Here is a 20,109-nt window from a genome sequence, read left to right as displayed (position 1 = left end):
TGCCAAGGTAGTAATTTACCTTTATGCTTATGGCAGGTCTAGTTTGCCTGCTAAAAATGAGCTGTTTCTCCCTCCTGTGACATAGCCACAGCTTTTGTGGGGAGCTCTGCTCTGGAAGGGAAACCCAGGGACCGTAATGGAAGAAATGTGTTCCCTTCAATCATTCAATCAATTAATTAGTCAATTCACAAGCTTTAATTAAATACTTCATTATGTCCTAGGTACTGTGTTGGATGCCAGTGAAACAAAGATAAAAATGAAGAAATTCTTGCCCTCAGGGAGTTTGTATTCTGTCAGAGAGAAAACATATACAAACATGTAACGGAATGATTGTAATACAGTTTGGGGTAATAACTCTAATTGCTTTTTATGAATCTATAAGGAGAAGAGAAAAAAATCTGTCATATTCTTTAGTATGGGGTGTTTTAATTTCCAAATATCTTATGGGAACAGGTCTCCCAGTCAATTTAAATTAATTTCCTTTTGTGAACGATTTAATGGGATAACACAATCATCACTTTCCACAATGGCAGGAATGGTACAGTGGAAAGAGCATTGGCCAACAAAAAGAATGTTTAAATTGTTTTTAAATGGAATAGAAGAAAAAGTAAAATGTTATTTTAAAAAAGTGTTAGACAGGAATTAGAAGGCCTGGATTCAAATCTAGATTTTGTCATTGATCTTGGGTGTGTGATCTTGGGCAAATAATTTGATCTCTATGGGCCTCAATTTTTTCAGCTGTCAAATAAATGGTCTAGTCCAGGTTCTTTTCCAGCTTGAAATCTATGCTTTGTTTAGTGCTTTCAAAACCCCAAATCTGGAATGACCTGAATGTATTCAACCTCCTTCCATTCTTCTCCCCACTTCCTGGCTCTGCAAAACACATCTGGCAAGAGTTCACATCTGCTGTTTCCAGTCATCAAAGTTGGCTCCCTATTTCATCCCAGGACAGAAGCAGTCCTCCACGAACTGGCATTTCAATCCTAAACTTTGGGAAAGGGAAGGGAAAAACCAGCAAGCCGTCCTCTATATCTCACTAATGACTCTAAAAAGGAATCCTAGACATTCCAGACTATTCATATTCATATTCTGAAGTTTCCTATGAAGAGTCACAGAACCATCCCTAAGCCAAATGTGATAATGAATTTTACAATATTTACTTGCTTTCCCAAAGTCCTAGAAACTCAAATTTACTAGCCTGAGTTCATAATCTTCTCTGGAAAACTGTGCTTCAAGCTTTTTTTTTTTTCTTCCTATTTTGGAAACAGCCTTTACTCTGTATTTTCTATGGCGATTTTGCCATTTCTTGCACATACCTTATAATTGCCCTTCTCTGACATGATTCTCTAATTTACCATTTACCTGACATTCACTAACCAAGGACACTTTGAATCAGACTCCTTCTTTACTTCTTTTAAATCCATCTATGATGTTCAGAGAACCATAGGATCTAGAGTTGGATAGGACCTCAGAAACCATTTTGTCTAGTCTCTTTTGAAAATGGGGAAAGAGAGGCCCAAGAAAATCTAGTGGCTTAACCAATGTCACATGACTGGTAGGATTTGAATTTGAATTCAGGTCCTTAGAACCTGAGCTCTAGTCCTCTGCTATCTGGACAATCAAAACATATGGCTAATGGCTTTATCTGGATGTTGTTTCCATCTCCAGAGGTGACTTTCAAGACTTTCAAAGAGGTCAGACCTCTTTGAAGAATGAATTGCACACAGCGGGACCTGGAAATCAATCAGTCCAGCCAAAGACTACCAAGAAGCTGCCATCTGATAAGTCAGGACCACCCGTCCCCCCAAATCTTGCAAACAACTTTGTTGCCCTTTAGGGAAAAATGAGCTTAACTCACATTGCAGAAGTCTGAGGGGGAATCCTAGTGGACATTGGTCCTATCACAGAGGAAATGCATGTAAAACACTTTGTATATCTTAAGGTACTGTATAAATGTCAGCTGCTGTCATCTTCATCCCCATCATATCTTTTCTTTGGTTACTTGTTCCAAAGGTAAATACCAAAATTCATTCATACCTTCTTCTCTTTGTAATTCTTGTACATTTTCTCTCATCAATCTGTCAAGGATTTAGAAGTGCTATTTAGAAGTGTTCCTCTAGTTTCTTCCATATTTCAAGGTTACCAGCACAACCCTGGGGAAATCACTGCCTTCCTGCATGACCAGCCAACTTGCTTATTTGATCATTCATTTCCTGTATCATATCATTCATGTCACTTTTTGTGCATAAGTTATCAATTGTTAATATGTTGCAACTTCTATATACCAAGGACTTAAGCTCTCTCTTGCCTTTCAGGTTGCTTAGAATTGAGATTCTTTGGAGGCGTGAGTGTTCCATGAGTGAGTGTTCCAATTTGTAGATTCTATAACATTGGGAAAATTATTTTCCAATCCAAGTGTAAAGTTAAAAGACACAGAAACAAACCAAAAAAACAAGCACTTTAATGGCCTTTTGCAGATTCTTGAGATGGAAATAAAATCCTCACCCCTTTCCTCTGAATAAGTTATGCTAGTTTTTCCTTAAAACATCATTGAGATTTAATTAGTTCAGGGAACCAAAAGGTTGGGGTGTAATACTCCTTCTTGCTCACCTGAGTACAAAATATCTGTTAGGAGCTCAGATAGTTCTCTGAGGCATGCAGGGCTGTTCCACTGTGATGGGCAACTCAGAGTCAGGAAAGGGTTAATTAGCTGAATCAATTTGTCATATCCTTAATGAATATCCTTGTTAAATATCTTTCCTTTGATTTATTCATGTAAATTTCCCTTTAAAAAAAGCAATGTAATAGCACAGTTTGTTCTAATACTGAATTTAAACTACCAGGGGAGTGGCCTGAGGTAGACTAGCCTAAAGACCTTGAACAATATATTTTTTTTGCATATTTATTTGCATATTTGCATATTTGTTATATTGGTTGCCAAGTTTATGGGACAAAATAATGGTGCCCTCTCAAAAAGAGGATTATGGACATTTTTTGACACCTCTCTACTATCAGTCATTAAGTTGTCGCATCCCATTTTGGTTCCATTCACAGGATGATACACAGATAAAAAAGCCCTCATCATGGAAAGCAATGTTAAACTCATGTATCTGTCTAGCCGTTGTGTCATGGCTCAGTGGCCAGTTGAATGGTTGAATGGTTTTCAGAGATGATTTGCTGCTCAATACCTGGTACATCTCGTCAGACACAGGTCTTGACTATGTTGAGAATTGGGGCTCCTCACCTGTAGCCTTCCAAGGTGATCTATTGCTAGGGCTAGGCTCTAGCTAGGGCATGAAAGGCCATCTCAAGCTTAAAATCTCACCACGAATGGGATTTCAGGCATCAAGAAACAAGTAAATGAATCCATCTAAGGAAGAAAGCTTACCCCACCCTATGCTAGCCAAAAGGAAAAGAACCCCCACTATCTTTAGGTGACTCCTTGGTGTCAATTGTAGTAGTCTGGTGGCCACAGGCTCTCCATATGTGAAGTAAGGTAATCGTAACCCTCAGAGAATGAACATACCCATGTAGAACAAACATATCCCTGTTGCATTTTGTCCATGAAAAATGCATGACAAAACTCAAGTGGATCCTGTGTGTCAGACAATGTGCTGTCATAGCAGTCCCTTATGATTTGGAGATCTAATTGAGAGCTTAGAACTTGGGCAATCAATCTTAGCAGCAAAGTTTTTTTTTTCCCCAGTTTCTCTCTGCAGATTTCTACCCACTATCCTTAATATTTTTTCCTAGTAATAGAACTCTGCTTAAAGAGTGTAAAAACTAAAATTAATGTGCAATAATAAAAATATTATATTTTGAGAGATTTATTAAAGAAGTAAAGGAATAAAAATGTAACACAATAAAAACCAGGCGCCCATGGCTAATCAGTCTGTTCAAATCCTTGCTTATAACCACCATGCTCACTGACAGGAAGCCAAAAAGAGGGCCAGAGCAGGCATGCCCACTGAATTTATCCCCTGTCTGCAGGAAGTACATAACAAAAGGAAGTCAGTAGGCTCCAGGGAAATGTAGTTTTTTTAGGGTAACAGATTTTCAATTATACAAGAGAATTGTTTGGTCCAACACACACACATACATTCCACTACAATCTTGTTATAACAAATTCATCCCAAGGAGAAAAGGAGCTTTTTTTTTGTTGCTTAGTGCTAAATGGATTTCCTTGTTTCAAGGAAGATACTCAAGGTCATTACTAAACTTGAGGAAGGGAACTCTCTCTCTTTAATGCTATTAGATCCTTTATGATCATGTATATCCCAGATCAAATTGCCTGCCAGCACTGGGAGGGGGAAGGAAAGGGAGGGAGGGTGACAAGTTTGATTATATACTTTAGGGAAACTTATGTGGAAAGTTGTTATTACATGTAATTGGTAAAAAATTAAAAATTAAAGAAAAAAACCCAGCAATAGATCTTGGCAACTGAAAGAGCCAAGTATTTGGGGCAGAACTTTGCTTTGAATCTTTTTGGGCCAGGGGCATAGGGGCAATAAATAACCATGCCGATCCCTTTCACTCCTCTCTATCCATGGGCTTGGAAAAGGGATGACCCCTAAGATGTAGGGCCAAAACAAAAACAACAGGGAAGCATATTCACTTGGCCTGCCTAATAATGACTGGAAGGGATTTAGCCCAAGAAGAGGTAGTTTCCTGGTATGGGTATGGAAGGTCCTGAGTTCTCATTTCAAAGGCATCAGAAAGAAACATTTGCATATTGAAGGCTATTACTCTGCCTTCTCTTTGAGGATTAGTAACACTGACAAGCTTGCTTGTCCTTTTAGAAAGTCTGAACAAAATGCATCAAAGTAACTATATCTTTAGGACTAAATTTAGGACTATTAAAAGTCTTAATAGTCACTATAGCCCATCTTATAATGAGAACAACTTGAATTTCAAAAGTTTGCTGGATTTGTGCCTAATAATCTGCAAAGTAGATATCAATCAATAAGCATTTTTTAAACTTGAATTTATTTGTTTATTCCATTAAAATACCCAAGTAACCTCCTCCTTCTCTCCCTCTCCTCACCCATTGGAAGGTATCATTTGACCAAAAAGATAGATGTATATATAAAACTATGTCTTGCTTATTGATTTCTATTTTATCAGTTCTTTCTCAGGAGGTGGACCTACACAAACCTTTCTTCAAACAATATTTCTGTTGCTGTATATAATGCTCTCTTGGTTCTGTTCATTTCACTCTTTGTAATTTCGCGTAGGTCTTAAAATGAGATTTTCAATAGTATGTGTTCACAGATGAGAAAAACAGTCTCACAGTGGTTAAGTGATTTGTCCATAGACACAGAGACCGTAAGAGTTGATGTTGGAATTCAGACCTAGATCTCAACTCAATTTTCAGAGCTTCTTCCATTATATCAGATTGTCTCTCTTGACAAATGAACCTGAGCTTAGAACCAGTCAGTTACCCCAGTGAGAAATAAACAATTGATGGTATAAGGAGTTAAATGGTCAGTAAATTAAAATATTTTAAAGCAAACTAGAATGGGAAGATGATATTGGAGGGTATATTTGATTGATAAATGATAACTAATGGATCTTCTTTTGCCTACCCTCCTCTCTTTATACCTCACTTCCTCCCTCGTCCAAATCTCCTTTCCTCCCCATTTCTACCCTTCAGTTTCCCCTTCCCCCTTCTTCAGCCTCCTTCTAAGGCACCCAGGGTGAGCTATGATGTTTCAGAGGAAATACTCTTTTCTCTTCTTTATCTCAAATAAGGATTTATTGGGGAAAACAGGTAAGATGGAGGATGGAGGTAAGAGGGATGGGAATTCCCTATTATCTACAGTGAATCTTAGGTTGGAGGATATTGAGAGAAATGGCAATCCAGTCACTAGTATGAAACAGAGCACATCAGAGAGAGAGATAAGTGGACTATTGTCCTTCTTCTTCTGCCTTCAAATCAGCCAGGTCACCTCCAACTTGATTATCCCAAGTCCCAGAGATAAACCCAGCTTCTTCCTTCAGTATCACCACCATTAGCCCAAAGTCCAGAAAAACAGTCACCATTGGCTTGGCTCCAAACTGCTTTTCTGGTCACATTCCAAATGGAATTTTCCTTTGATTGATAGTTGATCAATCTCCAGCTTCTTGTCTTTTGCATACATGCCTCTTCCACAAAGGAAAAGAGTAGTAATAGTTATAGAAAAATATCTGTAATTTTGTGGTAACTGGTTCATCTTCTTGTCTCAATCAAATTCAAACAGCAAGTATGGAAAGACCACAGAATTTAGCAATAGAAGTGACCTTTACGACTGTCTAGACTGACTTCATTTTATAGATGAGACAACTAAGGACCAGGAAGGATTAAATAATTTATTCAAGATCACATGGGTAGTAAGTGGCTCAGCTAGATTTGTAGAGAGGACTTTTCTTTTATAAACCTTTAACTTCTGTCCTAGAATACAACTAAGGCAAAACAGGAAAGGGTAGGTAAAGGGGGTTAAATGACTTGCCCAGGGTCACACAGCTAAGGAAGTATCTGAGGCCCAATTTGAATGCAGGTCCTCTTAATTCCAGACCTCATATTCTATGCACTGAGTCATCTAAATGCTCCTTACAGATGCTTTTTGACTCCAAATCCAGTATTTGTTTACTCTGTCCGCATTTACCTTAACATTAATGCTTTATATTATATATAACACATTAATGCTCTAGCCAAGGCTAATGGCTCCCTCTGTCTGGGACGTAGTCTGCCATTTTCATGGCCATGACCACAAATTATGGTAATAGAGAAAGTCAATAGCTTTCTGTTGGTCTCATAAAGAAAGATTCTCCCTCCTCTTCATCCTGGCATGAAAGTCCCATCCTAACCAATTCACACTTCTGATAAACAGGAATACACTTGTACAAGATAAAGGTAAAATCTTGACCAGTTTTATTGTAAAATTCTCAGAAAAAGAGCATTTACAATGACAATACTTTATGAGAGTCTATGATTCATCTTCTTTATACCAAGTGTTTCTGCAAATACATTATGTGTTCAATACCACAGAATACGGCAAAGGAAACACAAACAGCTCAAATGCCACATACTGATACTGTGTTGGTACAAAGTTCTACTAAAGTTGATGTATTAAAAATAATTTATATATTTTATAAATAAGGAAAAAGTCACATGTATAGTAATTACAGGAGGCCTTTTGAGAAGTACTGGTGATTACAGAAATATATCTATTTTGGAGTCTACACAACTGCTCAGAATAATGACATAAAATAGTTGAAAGATTTCTGAAGTGAGGGACAGGGCAAATCTAAACTGGAGACATGGTATATGGCCAGGTTCACATTTTCAGGGACTGTTCAATTAAATGATCCTAAGAAACTGTGAGACAAATCACTTCAGCAAAACTCCGTGACTGAGTCCTGTCTTTAAATCATAACACCTGGTAACTTCATAAAACATAATATAAAAGCAATATGCTAAAACTAATGACAAAAGAGCAAAAACTGGATGTCTTAAGAGAAGCTGCATGGAAAATGGTGTCAGGTCAACTGCAGCGAAAATAAAGGAGGCAGGAGAGGAAGAACAAGGAAGAGAGATGAGAAAGAAAGATGGAGAGAGTCATATTCAAAATATTCATTAATATGCAGTGTTTGATACTTAATTCATATGTGTCATCTACACTATTAGCTAAAAGTAATGAAGTAATGAAGCCACTGAAATGAGAACTGACCCACTGATGGCCCCCTGCAGGGATATTTTATTTTGGGAAGTCTTCTCTTTATAAAACTTAATCAATGAACGCCAAAGCAACTCATTCCAAGCTGAGCTCCCCTTGCACAAAATCTTCTCAGGTGAGGCCCACCCTCCAAACATGGACCAAGGTTTCAGCTGCCATGGATGAAGGGAATGTGTTTGTGTGGAGGTAGGAGGAGATGATTTTGCTTGTTACATTTTCAGAATTTCCCTTTGTGTTATGTTTCAAGAGATGCTGATTCTCCCATCTTTCCAAGTAAGGATGCAGGACATCTGTCAGGGTAGAAAATATTCTGATGAGGTCATGGAATTGGGGACAAAGGACAGGTGGCATTCTAGGTGACTCTGAGGACAGTTATTGCTTGACAGAGTACAAGACAAGCCCTGTAAAACCAGGGCCATTCCATTGACTCTAAGAAAGAAAGGAAAGGAACAATATTTCCCTTCAAGCGAGGACAGTTGAGCTCATTGAGTATTTATGCTCCAGTGGGTATCCAATTTCAAGAAGCCATCAGGACCCTGAGGAGGGGGTGCTTAAGAAATACAGAAAGGAAGGCTTCTCATTCTGCATCACATTCTGGTGCCTGCAAACACTGTGTGTATAAGCCACCTCTTTGTCCATGTAAACACATTTTCTATGCTCTAGAACAGAGGGAAAACTGCACTGATAATCCTTCTGAAAAGTGAATAATCATATCAACTCTCTTTCTTAATGAAAACCAAATTTGGCTAAATAGTTCCCTTTCCCTGCTGTAATCCTGATGCAAGAGAAGCTGCTTAGGTCCTTATGAAATTAGATAAGGCAAAAAGAATAGATTCCATGAAATTAGTAACAAGAACATGACACATAATGCAGGTGTAGACAGAAACTGACGGGGCCAGAAAGTTCACTTTTCATCTGGTTCTTTTGCTGTAATATTGATGAGAAACACTAGAGTTTGTATATTTTTCATTCAAGTTTATTTTTCACCTAGGGAGTTCTTTTTATGAGAGATAGATGGAAAATAATCCTTTTACACAAAAAAGCAATCAGCCAGTACCAGGGTATTTAAGAATACTCTGGCCTTGATGTTACTATACAAGGAGGTAGACATATTCTTTGTGACCTCACTAGAGAAACTTCAAGAGAACCAGGCAGAGAACATCAATCTGGCACTGACATGAAGAATCCATCAAGTTTGTCCTGTGGAAGCTATGTGGCAAATCAGAATCATCCAGAGATGGGGACTGCCTGGGGAGGTCTGGGCTGTCCCTCGAATTTCTGGTTAATGCTGAGGGGGTCTAAGGGGTCCCTCCAAAGCAAAAGGAAGAAAATAAAAGGAAGGAAGAAAAAGGGATGCAAAGAAAGCCAGATAGGAAAAGAGGAGAGAGAAAAACAAGCTAAGAGAAGTAGACAGAGAAGGGAAACAAATATCTTATCACAGGGACTGGAGAGGAGAGTTGGCAAAACTTCCAAGGAGAAACAATTGCCCAAACTTTTCTAAGGATGCTAGTTTCCCTCAGCTTTCCCCCACCACCTACCTTGATCAGAATACTGCCTGAATTGGACTGGACTCTGCTTTGCTTTGCAATGCTCTCTCCTTAATGGACACAGTGACACAGAGCCAGCTTTGTCCCTGTCACTTTTACTCCACCTGTCTAGAAGGATTGTAAATTATAGTAGACTATAAGCTCTTTGAGGGCAAGCCACAATTTTATTTTTCACTTATATTCCCACATATTTGCCATTTGGGGCACACACTGTAATAGGTACTGGAATTAAATTGAGACAACAGCATATTTTGGAGAAACCGCTATGTCATAGTTGCCCTGAACCCTAAATGTGGCCTCTCCTATGAGTTGAAAAATTCACCTTAAATGCTGTGCTTCTCAATTGAGTAAAGCTGATATAAATATGTTTTAAAAAGTGACAAAACAACCTCCCCACTTGTGAGAATAGGAGCTAGTCAGACTTAATGACCATATACACATCTCTACCTTCTTCCAGGGGTTCCTTTGGGGCTAAAGGGACATTTAGTTCTGATGGGGGTCACAATGACAAAGGGTTCAAAAAGTACCCCTAAATCTGGAAGCATCATTTGTATTTTTTCTTTCAGTGTGGCTGAGAACTGGGAGTCCATCAGTCCGTTTCTGAAGAAATCTGACCTTGTGATCTGAGCATCAAGTGCCTGAATTCATGCACTCTTTTATGGTTGACACCCCTGGAAAAGAAGTAAACCCTCAATATTAAAAAAAATAATGTCCACTTATCCTCCTAGGAACTGACACCTTTGGATACAAATGGCAAATTCATGCAAGTGCCTGTGTTTTAAACTCCTATTATTAGTATCTATAGATGCTCTGGAGCTGCTTTTAATGTTAGTGCCAAAGAACCCTCTTTATGATAAAGGGGACAGAACACATGATGATTTTGGTGGGTGCTATGAGGAGATCTGGGGAAGCAGAATGATCCATCCAATTCTGGGACTCATAAAGTCATGTTAAAATGAATTTCCACTCTAGAGAGTTACTCTGTTCAGGGTCCCTGGGTCAGGGAAGACAGGAAGACAGATGAACTGTCATCTGAGATCAACTGTTTCTATTTCCAAAGGCACTAATGTAGGCATGGAGGATTCTTGGAACAAGCTGAGATGTGGCTGTAAGCGTGAGGTAGATACATGTATGTGAATGTGGGAGGCCAGGATATTCTAGCAGCAGTCCCAGAGATCAGGTCCCCAAAGGTGGTGTTTGGGACTGAATGTATTCATGTATTCACTGTTGACAGAAAAAAAGGGGACATCAGTATTAATATAACCCTGAAACTTAAATTATATGTGCCATTTGGATAAAATGTGTCCCAATAAATGAATCAATACCTTCATAGCCCCCTTATTGAAAAATATATTCAGAATGACTTTGCTTCATTGCAGTTTTCCAGAGTCCTTTAGTTCACAGGTTTTTGGTCAATGGAAAAGAGAGGTCCCAAAGCAAGACCAAGAAGTGGTATAAATACATTGGATACTGCTCATTCTTCCTAACATGAAAACTTATTGACCTAGTTCTCCACAGTGATTCCATAAGGCCTTTTCATCTGCAGCTTATATGCCTCCAGCACAATAAAAGGCAATTTCGCTTTGCTTGGGTGGTTGACTGCCATTGAGATGTTCTGAGTTATCCTGACTAAAGCAAGAAAACCCCCCCTCAGAAAGCTCCTGAGAAGCTCAGAGGTAGCTTTCCTTTTTTATCCTCCTCAAGAGATCAAATCAAGGTTTCTAAGTCTCTGAATACATTGTAGTAATGGCTAAAAATCAGTTGCCTAGGATGTGCAATCCTTGTTTTAAAAAAATAGTTGCTTTTGTTTCTCCATCTCCTTTCCTAGAAATATAGGATGTTTTGTCTTTTGCTTTTTGGGAATAACCTAGCTGAGGTACTGTGACCTGAGATAATATGGGCCTGAAAAAATCTGGAAAGTAATAGATAAGGAGACAAGAAGGGAGATTGGAGAGTAGCATAAGTGGAATACCAAGCAGACTGCAATGCACTATAATGAATCAAGCAAGAGGAATGAGCATGTCCATGGGAGAAAGGAAGATGGATAGAAGAAGTAAGGGAGGGGTAGGTCCATCTAGTAATTTGAGGCCAAGACAAGCACTTAAAAATGAAGATCAGATCAAATGGGAAAAGATTTTTGCTTCAGGTTTCTTTGATAAGGATTTGTTATCTGATATATGTAAACTAATGAATGATATGCATTTGTGTGTATATGTACACACATCCTAAAGCCATTCCCCATTACATAAATGGTTAAAGGATATTAATAAACAGTTCTCAAAAGAAGCAATGTAAACTCTGAACAACCATATAAAAGAATGATCTCAATCACTAATAATAAGAGAAATGCCAATCAAAACAGCCCTGACATTTGACCTGTCACATAGCTAATTAGCAAAGATGACACAGTTAGCTCATTTTGGAAGGGTTGTAGGAAAATAGGCACATGGATTTATTGTTAGTGGAGCTATGAATCAGTACAGCCATTTTGGAAAGTAATTTATAATTGTGCAAATAAAGTGACTAAAATCTTCAAACACTGAAACCCAGAGATTTCATTAGTAGATTACTATTGATATCTTCTATAAGGGATAAGAAGAAAGTCCTGATATACACCAAAATATTTATAGCATCACTTTTTTATGTGATAGCCAAGAATTCTTAAGAAAATAAATTCCTATCAGTTGGGAATGGCTAAATAACTATGGTACGTGAAAATATAATGGAATATGATTGTGCATAACAAATGAAAAAATATGATGACTACAAAGAATCATGGGAAGATTTACACAACATTATGCTTCCCACATTTCTTTGTAGTCATCACAGAAAATGACATTTTCAATGACTATTGTAACAATCTAAATAGAAAGAAAACTGTCCAAGCAATTAAAAGGCATTGTGAAATTTCAAAGAACAAGCACCAAGAAGACCCTCCATTCCTTTCCTTTGCAGAGATGAGAGTTCCATAGATGCAATGCTTTCAGACTTTTTCAATGTATTAATTAGTTTGTGGGTTTCCTCTCTTTTTTGTTTAAAAATATTATTTGTTGTATGGGATGACTCTTGGGGGAGAGGGAAAAAGATAGTGAGACAAATAAAAACCCCAAAGATATCAGTAAAAATTCATTAAAAAAATCAGTGGCAACCAGGTTTCTCTGAGTGTGATGGATGACTTCTTCAATAAATCCAAGATGGAGAATACAAAGGACAGAAGTCCATATTGTTTGGAGATGGAAAGCCATACCTGCTCCTCAGAAATTCCTACTCCTTAGCCTCTAGTTCTATCTTTGGCTCAAAGAGGTCATAGTCCCTAAACTATAGATAGACCAGGGATCTGATGTGGGGATGGAAGGTCTTTCTATGGCAAGAAGAGAAACAGATTTTTACATAAACCTTAAAGAACTAGGAAGCAGTGCAATATCATGGGAATAGTCTCAAATTCTGTCTTTCATTTGTTTAACCTTAGGCAGCTAAACTTTACTGGACTTAAGTTTCCTCATTGAAGGGATTAGATTAGGTGGCCTCTAGTTCTATGACAAAGGCACCCATTGACAGGTTGGCTTAGAGAAGACATATATTTGCCCAGAGAACTCAAACCACATTCTTGGATCAATTACTTTGGGGGGAAATGAAATGTCCTAATAGCAGGGAACAATTTTATTTTTTAACATTGGGGATTGGACAGTGTCTTATAATCTTGTCCCAATCTCTGAAGCCTGACCCTTTCCAAGAAGTTGCTCTGCAGTCTTATTTCTTACTTCTCTTATCTCTGCAATGGGTAGTTGTTATAAAATAGCTTATCCTTAAAGGAGGGAAGGATTGTGTTAGCTGAGCATGGGTGTCTATGAGAGGATGATGGTCAGAGTGCAGAGGGCACAGCTTGCTTCCTGTCCTTTTAAGTTTCTAACCTTCTCTCCACAGGCACAGAATGGAATGTCAAGTGTCTGAAGCACTAACCCTTTTCTGGATAGATAAGGAAGAAGATGACAAAGGAACAAACAGAAAGGATAGGCCATCCAGGGAACAATCTCTAACGTTTAGGATTCTGTTGTCTCAATCAAAGTATTCTCAAGTTGTCTTCAGATATTGCTAAAAGAACCCTTTGTAAAGAAAAAGACTTCCTAAGCATCTCATTGCTGCCAAGGTGGTGCTTGAGGTTCTGTTGTCACCTGTTGTTTTTCAGTCATTTCATTTGTGTCTGACTCTTCACGTCCCCAGGTGGACTTTTCTTGGCATAGATACTGGAGTGGTTTGCCATTTCTTTCTCCAGCTCATTTCATAGCTGAAGAATGGAGGCTAATAGTGACTCACCCAGGGTCACACAGCTAGTAAGAGTCTGAGGCCAGATTTAATTTTAGGAAGAGGAATATTCTTGACTCCAGGCCTGGTGCTCTGTCTGCTGAGCAAACTAATTACACCTGTCATCCATCACCTGGCAGTGTTGTATACCTAGGAACTATTATTTCATTGATATAGGGAGCTTCCAGGTGAGGAAACCTCCCTTGACTAATGCAAATAGGACACATTTTCTACCACTTAGGGTTTTTAGAAGGTTTCCTAAAACAGTGAAATTTTAAGTGACTTGCTCAGGGCCACACACCAGAATGTGTCGGTGGCAGGACTGGAGGCAAGATCTTCCAGGTTTCCAGACTAGCTCTTTACCACCTATACCATGTGGTTTCTGCTTGAATTAATACTACTAAATAATAAAATAAATAATAATAATTATAATAGTTGCTAACATTTAAATAGAACTCTGAAGGATGCAAAGCATTTCATATAATCTGATTTGAACCCCTCAACAATCCTGTGTATTAAGTGTTACCGGTATTATTATTTTCATTTTACATATGAAGAAACTGAGGCTGAGTGTTTGGGTGACTTCTCTAAGGTCACATAGATAGAAAGTATCTGAAGCTAGATTGGAATCTTCCAGATGTCAAATGCCACTTTCTACTGACTATACTAAGGACTTGCTAACTAAATAATGTATTGGACAGCATAGACCAATACAGACTGGCTGGGTCAATTTACATGTTCTCATTTGAGACTGAATGACTTACAGATTTCACATACAGAAAAAGTGGTAAAAATCTCACACTGTTTAAAAGGAGAAAGGGTGGCAAGGGATCCTCCCTGCCTCTGTCCTATGGAGTTGGACGGCATCTCAGGACTCTAACTAGGTTTTGTTTTGCAGACTGCTAACTTCATGGCTGTCCTGCCATTTAAAGTGAACACTAACTTTATACAACAAACGTGGTCTTGAAAACTTGTGCGTGCGTGTGTGTGTGTGTGTGTGTGTGTGTGTGTGTGTGTACACATATTGATTTTGTGGATGCAGATTCGCATGAAGGGAATTCAGTATTTAAAAGAATCCTACAATGCATCCTCCTGAAAAGTGAATAATCATTTTGTCATGCCATGAATCTGTTTAGAAGACATTACCCAAAGAGGGAGGACAAAAGCCTCCATTCTTTTGGAGGAAAAAGGGACAGTGTAGTAGTGATACCCTACATGATAAAAGTCCTTTGGAATCAAGAGTGACATCCTATCAAAAGCTCTAAAACAAAGAGAAACAGGGGAGAGCTGTTAGGCAATCTTCCAAGTTGTCCAAAGAATAAACCTTCCCTTCTCAAAGTTATTGACCTCAATGGATATTTACAAAATTTACATTTATAAAAAATAAGAGCAAAAAGTCTTTTTTGTTTACTCCCGACCACACTAATTTTTTTTAAGTAAACACACTAAAGAACAGGGGCTACAGGAGGTGGTGAGACAGGAGAATAATGGCTGGGGCTCACAAACACCTGGGTGGGCAACAGAGGTAACAGATAGACACAGTTCGGGTTTAGAAAGGAATTGTGCATATTTAAAGAGTACTTTACAAAGTCCATCCCTTCCTTTCCCTGAAAGACATGATTCCTTGCAGTGATGAGGCAGAACAGAGGACACAGTCAAAGGTGAAGGCTATGGTCAGGCTTTTATGGCCACATTGGGATGATGGCAGGGCCTCATCCAACCTCCTATGGCTCATAAGATCAAATATTCTTGTTCAAGACTAACAGTATATAATAGGCAAGTTTCATCCCATTGACATTAAATAAATTGCAGGGGTCCCTCCTTCCTCACTGAGTACATTTGACTTATGATCTTTACAGAGAGAATTGCAATAACAACAACATTTTCTTAGTGGTGCATTTGCTTTGATGGATATCTAACATAGTCTTCATGCTCATCTGCCTCTCTTCAAAGGGCTACAATTTTCAGGAAATCATAGCTGGTGTCCCTTTGATTCTGACTACCCTGGGGCCACATGATGTGGTAATAACCAACATCTATAAGCATCTGGGGGAGAAAATGCCATCCTGTGGCAGCATCTGGTTTCACTGGGGTTCGGTGTCATGGCCATGAGGTTTCAAATCATGACATAAACCTGGAGCAAAATCAGGTATTTTAATGATCTCGAGGCACCCTAAGAATGAGTGATCTTACCATGTACCCATGGGATTGCCACAGAAAAATCTGCAAAGAATAGACTTAAGGATCGCTGTATTAGTCACAGCACATTCAGCATCCAGCCTCATACACTTTATCCACATGTGGATAACCTCATTCATCTTAGTAGGATGCCTGCAAAAATGTCACTCTCACAGGCTACAGGCACCTTCTTCAATAGTGAGATGCTCGGCTCATAAATAGACTCGCCATGAAAACCTTCTTTTCTTGTTGCCAGAAGCTCAGGGCAACTGAATATTCTCTCTGTAAACCCTTTACCAGAATCCTTTGGAATATGGTGATGAAGTGATATCCACCTTCCCAATATGGCAACTTGGTCTGTGAGGTGTTTGAAAAATGTGTGTAATGTCCACGTGGAATCATGGTTCTTCAAAGCTACTTCCTTAGACTGCCATTCTTTGCTAATATTAACAGTTCAGGGAATCTTTATTCTGGCTGTATGGTGTGGCATTTGGATGTCCAGGAAGCTGCCAGGGATCTCGTATAAGGCATGGAGAAATGTTGCTGTACCTTAGGAAAAACCCTAGTTCACTGGTGTGTGCAATTCCAACAATTTCAGTAAGTCAAGGGAATGAAATCTCCTATTCCTCTGAGTTACAATATGGATGGGACAGGTATTCTAGCCATGCTGGTTTTAAGGCCCACAGCAGCAGAAAGAAGAAAAAAAAAGAAGAAAATTAAAAAGTCAAATGCTAAAGGGAAAAAAAGAATACCTGATGAGGAGACCTAGAGGAATCCCCATAGAGGCTATGCACAGAAGCTTCTCAGGACCTAGCTACTACAATTTGGGGAGGGAAACAGTCCCACTGCCACCTGCCCATGGCTCTGAGAGTCTGCTTCAAGGGTTATGACCGCTTGGGGCAGAAGGTAGTCACATTTTTCTAGATCACTTCATCTCAATGTCCATGTTTCATCAGCTTCTTCATTTCTTCCACATTTCCTCTATTTTAAGGATCCTGCCCATAGGCTATAAAGCCTAAAGTTAAGAGGAGCTGGGCTGAGTCAGATGGAAAAAGAGACTGACCACTTGAGCACAATTGACAAGTTTATCAGCCCAGAAAAGTACAAGTTTTCAGTTGTATGACATCAACAAGTGGCTTGTACTTCAGCCCAGAAATGAGTCCTTTATGCAGCATATGTTCTCGTCACAGCTCAAGGCATAAATCATACTTCCTAATGAAAAGCCCCTAGGAATCCCCATTCTTGTTAGCAGAGCATACTTTATACTAGAAAATTTGCAAGGAGACCAGTGTTGCACCACAAAGCTTATACAGGATTTTTTCTTTCGTCAGTGTAAAAATATACAATGCTACTGCTTATTCATTGCAGTGTCAAGGTCCCATCATTTCTCTGCTTTGAGACCTTCTCATACCTCTCCGACCCAGACCACTGTATTACCTCTCTTCATGCCTGATACCTCACAGTGTAATGTTTTTTGTTGCCCGTTGATGAGAAACAAAGACTCCTTGGCTGATGTGATGAGGTACTGTCCAAATAATCCACTGTCTTTCACAATTCTCGTGTTGCTGTCCCATGGCCAGTCCTGGGCTAAAATAGGTTCCTTTAAGTTTTTCAGCATATCCACCCTCCCCGTTGACAACTCCATAAAAAGTAAGTCTGTTTGGAAAAGTGATGTGGCATAGATATAGTATTGGTTGCTTTCAGTAAATGATGGCTGAAATGTCAGATCACAGAGGTGCATATCTGTCTGTAGGTCATACATCAATTGGATTTCCCCTCTGGTGGTTATGGCCTGCACTTGGAGTCGGCCACTCTCCTCATCTGTGCTGACCAAGAAATGCCCATCAGGAGACATGTGGGGCACCCCTTGGATGTCCCCATTGGGGCCGATCACTGTATCTGTAACACTGTCAATCACAACCTGTGATGATGTAAGAAGGGTGGTTTGATTCTTTTTGCACTGGACAAAAAAATAGCCTCCTAAGTGGGTGTAGGCCATAGCATGGGGGATGCAGCTGTGGTTATAGAAGCTAATGGTTTTGACAAGCATCATTGTTTCAAGATCAATTTTGTGAACTGTCAAATTTGACTTGTTGAAGATGAAGCCAAACCTGGAATAGGAAGGACACTGAGATCAGAATTGTTGATAAGCTAGAACGACAGCTACCATTCATCCCATTAATTATGTGGAAGAATTTTCATTTTACAACTTTTGTCTGATAGCATAGACAGTTTAGTAGGTGGCTCTCTATTTCTTTCAACACTTCCACTGTTTGCCTCTTTGCTTCCTCATTCTTTCATAATCCTCAAAGTGGTTAATTAGTATTCCTGTTTTGCCTTCTTAAATGATAATTACACATTTGGGGGATTCTGTGCCTTTTAATGATAATGCCCTTACCTAACAAGGAAAGATTTGAGGAAACACAATTAGGTAGGAAGTGTTTTGGAAAGATCTTATGTAGCAGGTAATATATAAGCTTTTTTCTTTTTAAAACCTTACCTTTTGTCTTAGAATTGATACCAAGTATCTACCAAGGCAGAAGAGAGGTAAGGGCTGGGCATTTGGGGTTAAGTGACTTGCCCAGGATCACACAGCTAGGAAATGCCTATGCCACATTGGAACCCAGGACCTCCCATCTCTAGGCCTGGCTTTCTATTCACAGAACCACCTCACTTTCCTGATATTTTAACTTTGAAGGAAAGTAAGGATTGTAAGAGGCAGAGTTGAGGAGGAGGTAAATCAGTTATAAAGAGTGACTGACACGATTTCATTTGGTCCTTTCCCAACAGGACATTATCCCCTCATACTCCCTTTCTCCTCCTTTAGAATGCTGGGAAGAACCCAGTCAGGGAAAATGCTGATCCTTCATTCCAAGTCTACAGGAACTCAATTCATAGTCCTCCCTAGGAGTATTATGGTGTTTGTCCAGCAGATGACACTCAGAGAATTGTCTTGAAAGGGTATTTTACCTGATGTGATTAATAACAAGGTTTGTAGGTGGGATAAAGAAATCATCCACTCCTTCGAAGGGTACTCGAATGATGTGTGGTTGGCTTTCACCTACACTTGCTTCAGGTATTACCTGTAAGAAAGAGAAGACATTATTTTGAATTGATGAATAACCACAGTCTAAGGAACATTCTTTTTTTTTTTTAAACCCTTACCTTCTGTCTTGGAGTCAATACTGTGTATTGACTCCAAGGCAGAAGAGTGGTAAGGGCTAGGCAATGGGGGTCAAGTGACTTGCCCAGGGTCACACAGCTGGGAAGTGTCTGAGGTCAGATTTGAACCTAGGACCTCCCATCTCTAGGACTGACTCTCAATCCACTGAGCTACCCAGCTGCCCCCTGGAACATTCTTTTAGGAGAATCATGATGGGGTGCAATGAAGTGCCTTGGAGAGAACTTGAACAAATGCAGACTTTCTATAACTAGGGAGACAAGATCATTCTCATTATATATATACATAGTGCACCATAGGCCAGTCTCATCAGAGACTGTGGAGGAGGAGAGAATGTGAATTGTCTCCTCAAGGATTTGTGTGTGGTAAGCTAAGATCTAGTAAACCACTCCTCAGAGGAAGAAATAAGGAGATGAGCCTGTGCATGGAGCTGGGTGTGAGGATGTCCATATATCTGGAGTATGGTGTTCAGTTTTGGGCACCAAATTTTGGAGAAGACATTGACCAGCTAGAGAGCGCTAAAAGGAGAAACTCAATAAAATGAAATATAGCTTGAAGGAACTAGGGAAGTTTAGCCTGGAGAAGAAAAGCTATAGCATCCATTTTCAAGTAATTGAAAATTTTAGAGAAAGAAGAGTTAGACTTGTTCTTTTTCTAGATCCAGAAGGCAGAATTAAGAGCAACAAGGGAAACAGTATAAATAGAGATTTAGAAATGGTATAATAATGAAAGTTTCTTCATAAATAGAGCTAGGAAATAGTGGGTTGAACTTTCTTACAAAGGAATGGGTTCTCCCTCACTTGAATTCTTTAAATAACAGATGGATAACCATATTTAAAAGGGATTATATCAGGGGTGTTCTGGTAAATATTTAACTGGCTCTTTAAAATAAAAAGTATAAATGATACATTCTTAAGATTAATCCAAATTAATTGGTCAATACGGAAGTAGGGAAAAGTGATAAATGTTGGAGAGGATGTGGCAAAATTAGGACATTAATGCATTGCCGGTGGAGTTGTGAACTGATCCACCCATTCTGGAGGGCAATTTGAAACTATATCCAAAGGGCTATAAAACTGCATATCCTTTGATCCAGTTATACCGTTACCAGGTCTGTATCCTGAAGAGATTAAAAAAAAGGGGAGGAGGGAAACGACCTGTTTGTAAAAAAGTATTTATAGCAGCC

At 39.1% G+C, this 20,109-nt stretch overlaps 1 protein-coding gene across 1 annotated transcript in view; it reads right to left on the bottom strand.

Annotated features, from left to right (window-relative positions):
- Positions 1-6,887: 6,887 nt before the first annotated feature.
- Positions 6,888-20,109, bottom strand: part of FSTL4 (follistatin like 4) — an 857,042-nt gene continuing 843,820 nt past the window's right edge. Inside the window, exons 15-16 of the mRNA XM_007473404.3 lie at positions 18,713-18,825; positions 6,888-17,853 (exon numbers count right to left, since the gene is read on the bottom strand). Coding sequence (XP_007473466.2) covers positions 17,148-17,853; positions 18,713-18,825 — 819 coding nt within the window. The 3' untranslated portion in view covers positions 6,888-17,147. The remainder of the gene's footprint in view (positions 17,854-18,712; positions 18,826-20,109) is intronic.

The sequence above is a fragment of the Monodelphis domestica genome, chromosome 1 (genome assembly GCF_027887165.1).
Source record: "Monodelphis domestica isolate mMonDom1 chromosome 1, mMonDom1.pri, whole genome shotgun sequence".
NCBI classification, from domain to species: Eukaryota; Metazoa; Chordata; class Mammalia; order Didelphimorphia; family Didelphidae; genus Monodelphis; species Monodelphis domestica.
This window is presented reverse-complemented; position numbering and strand designations above follow the sequence as displayed.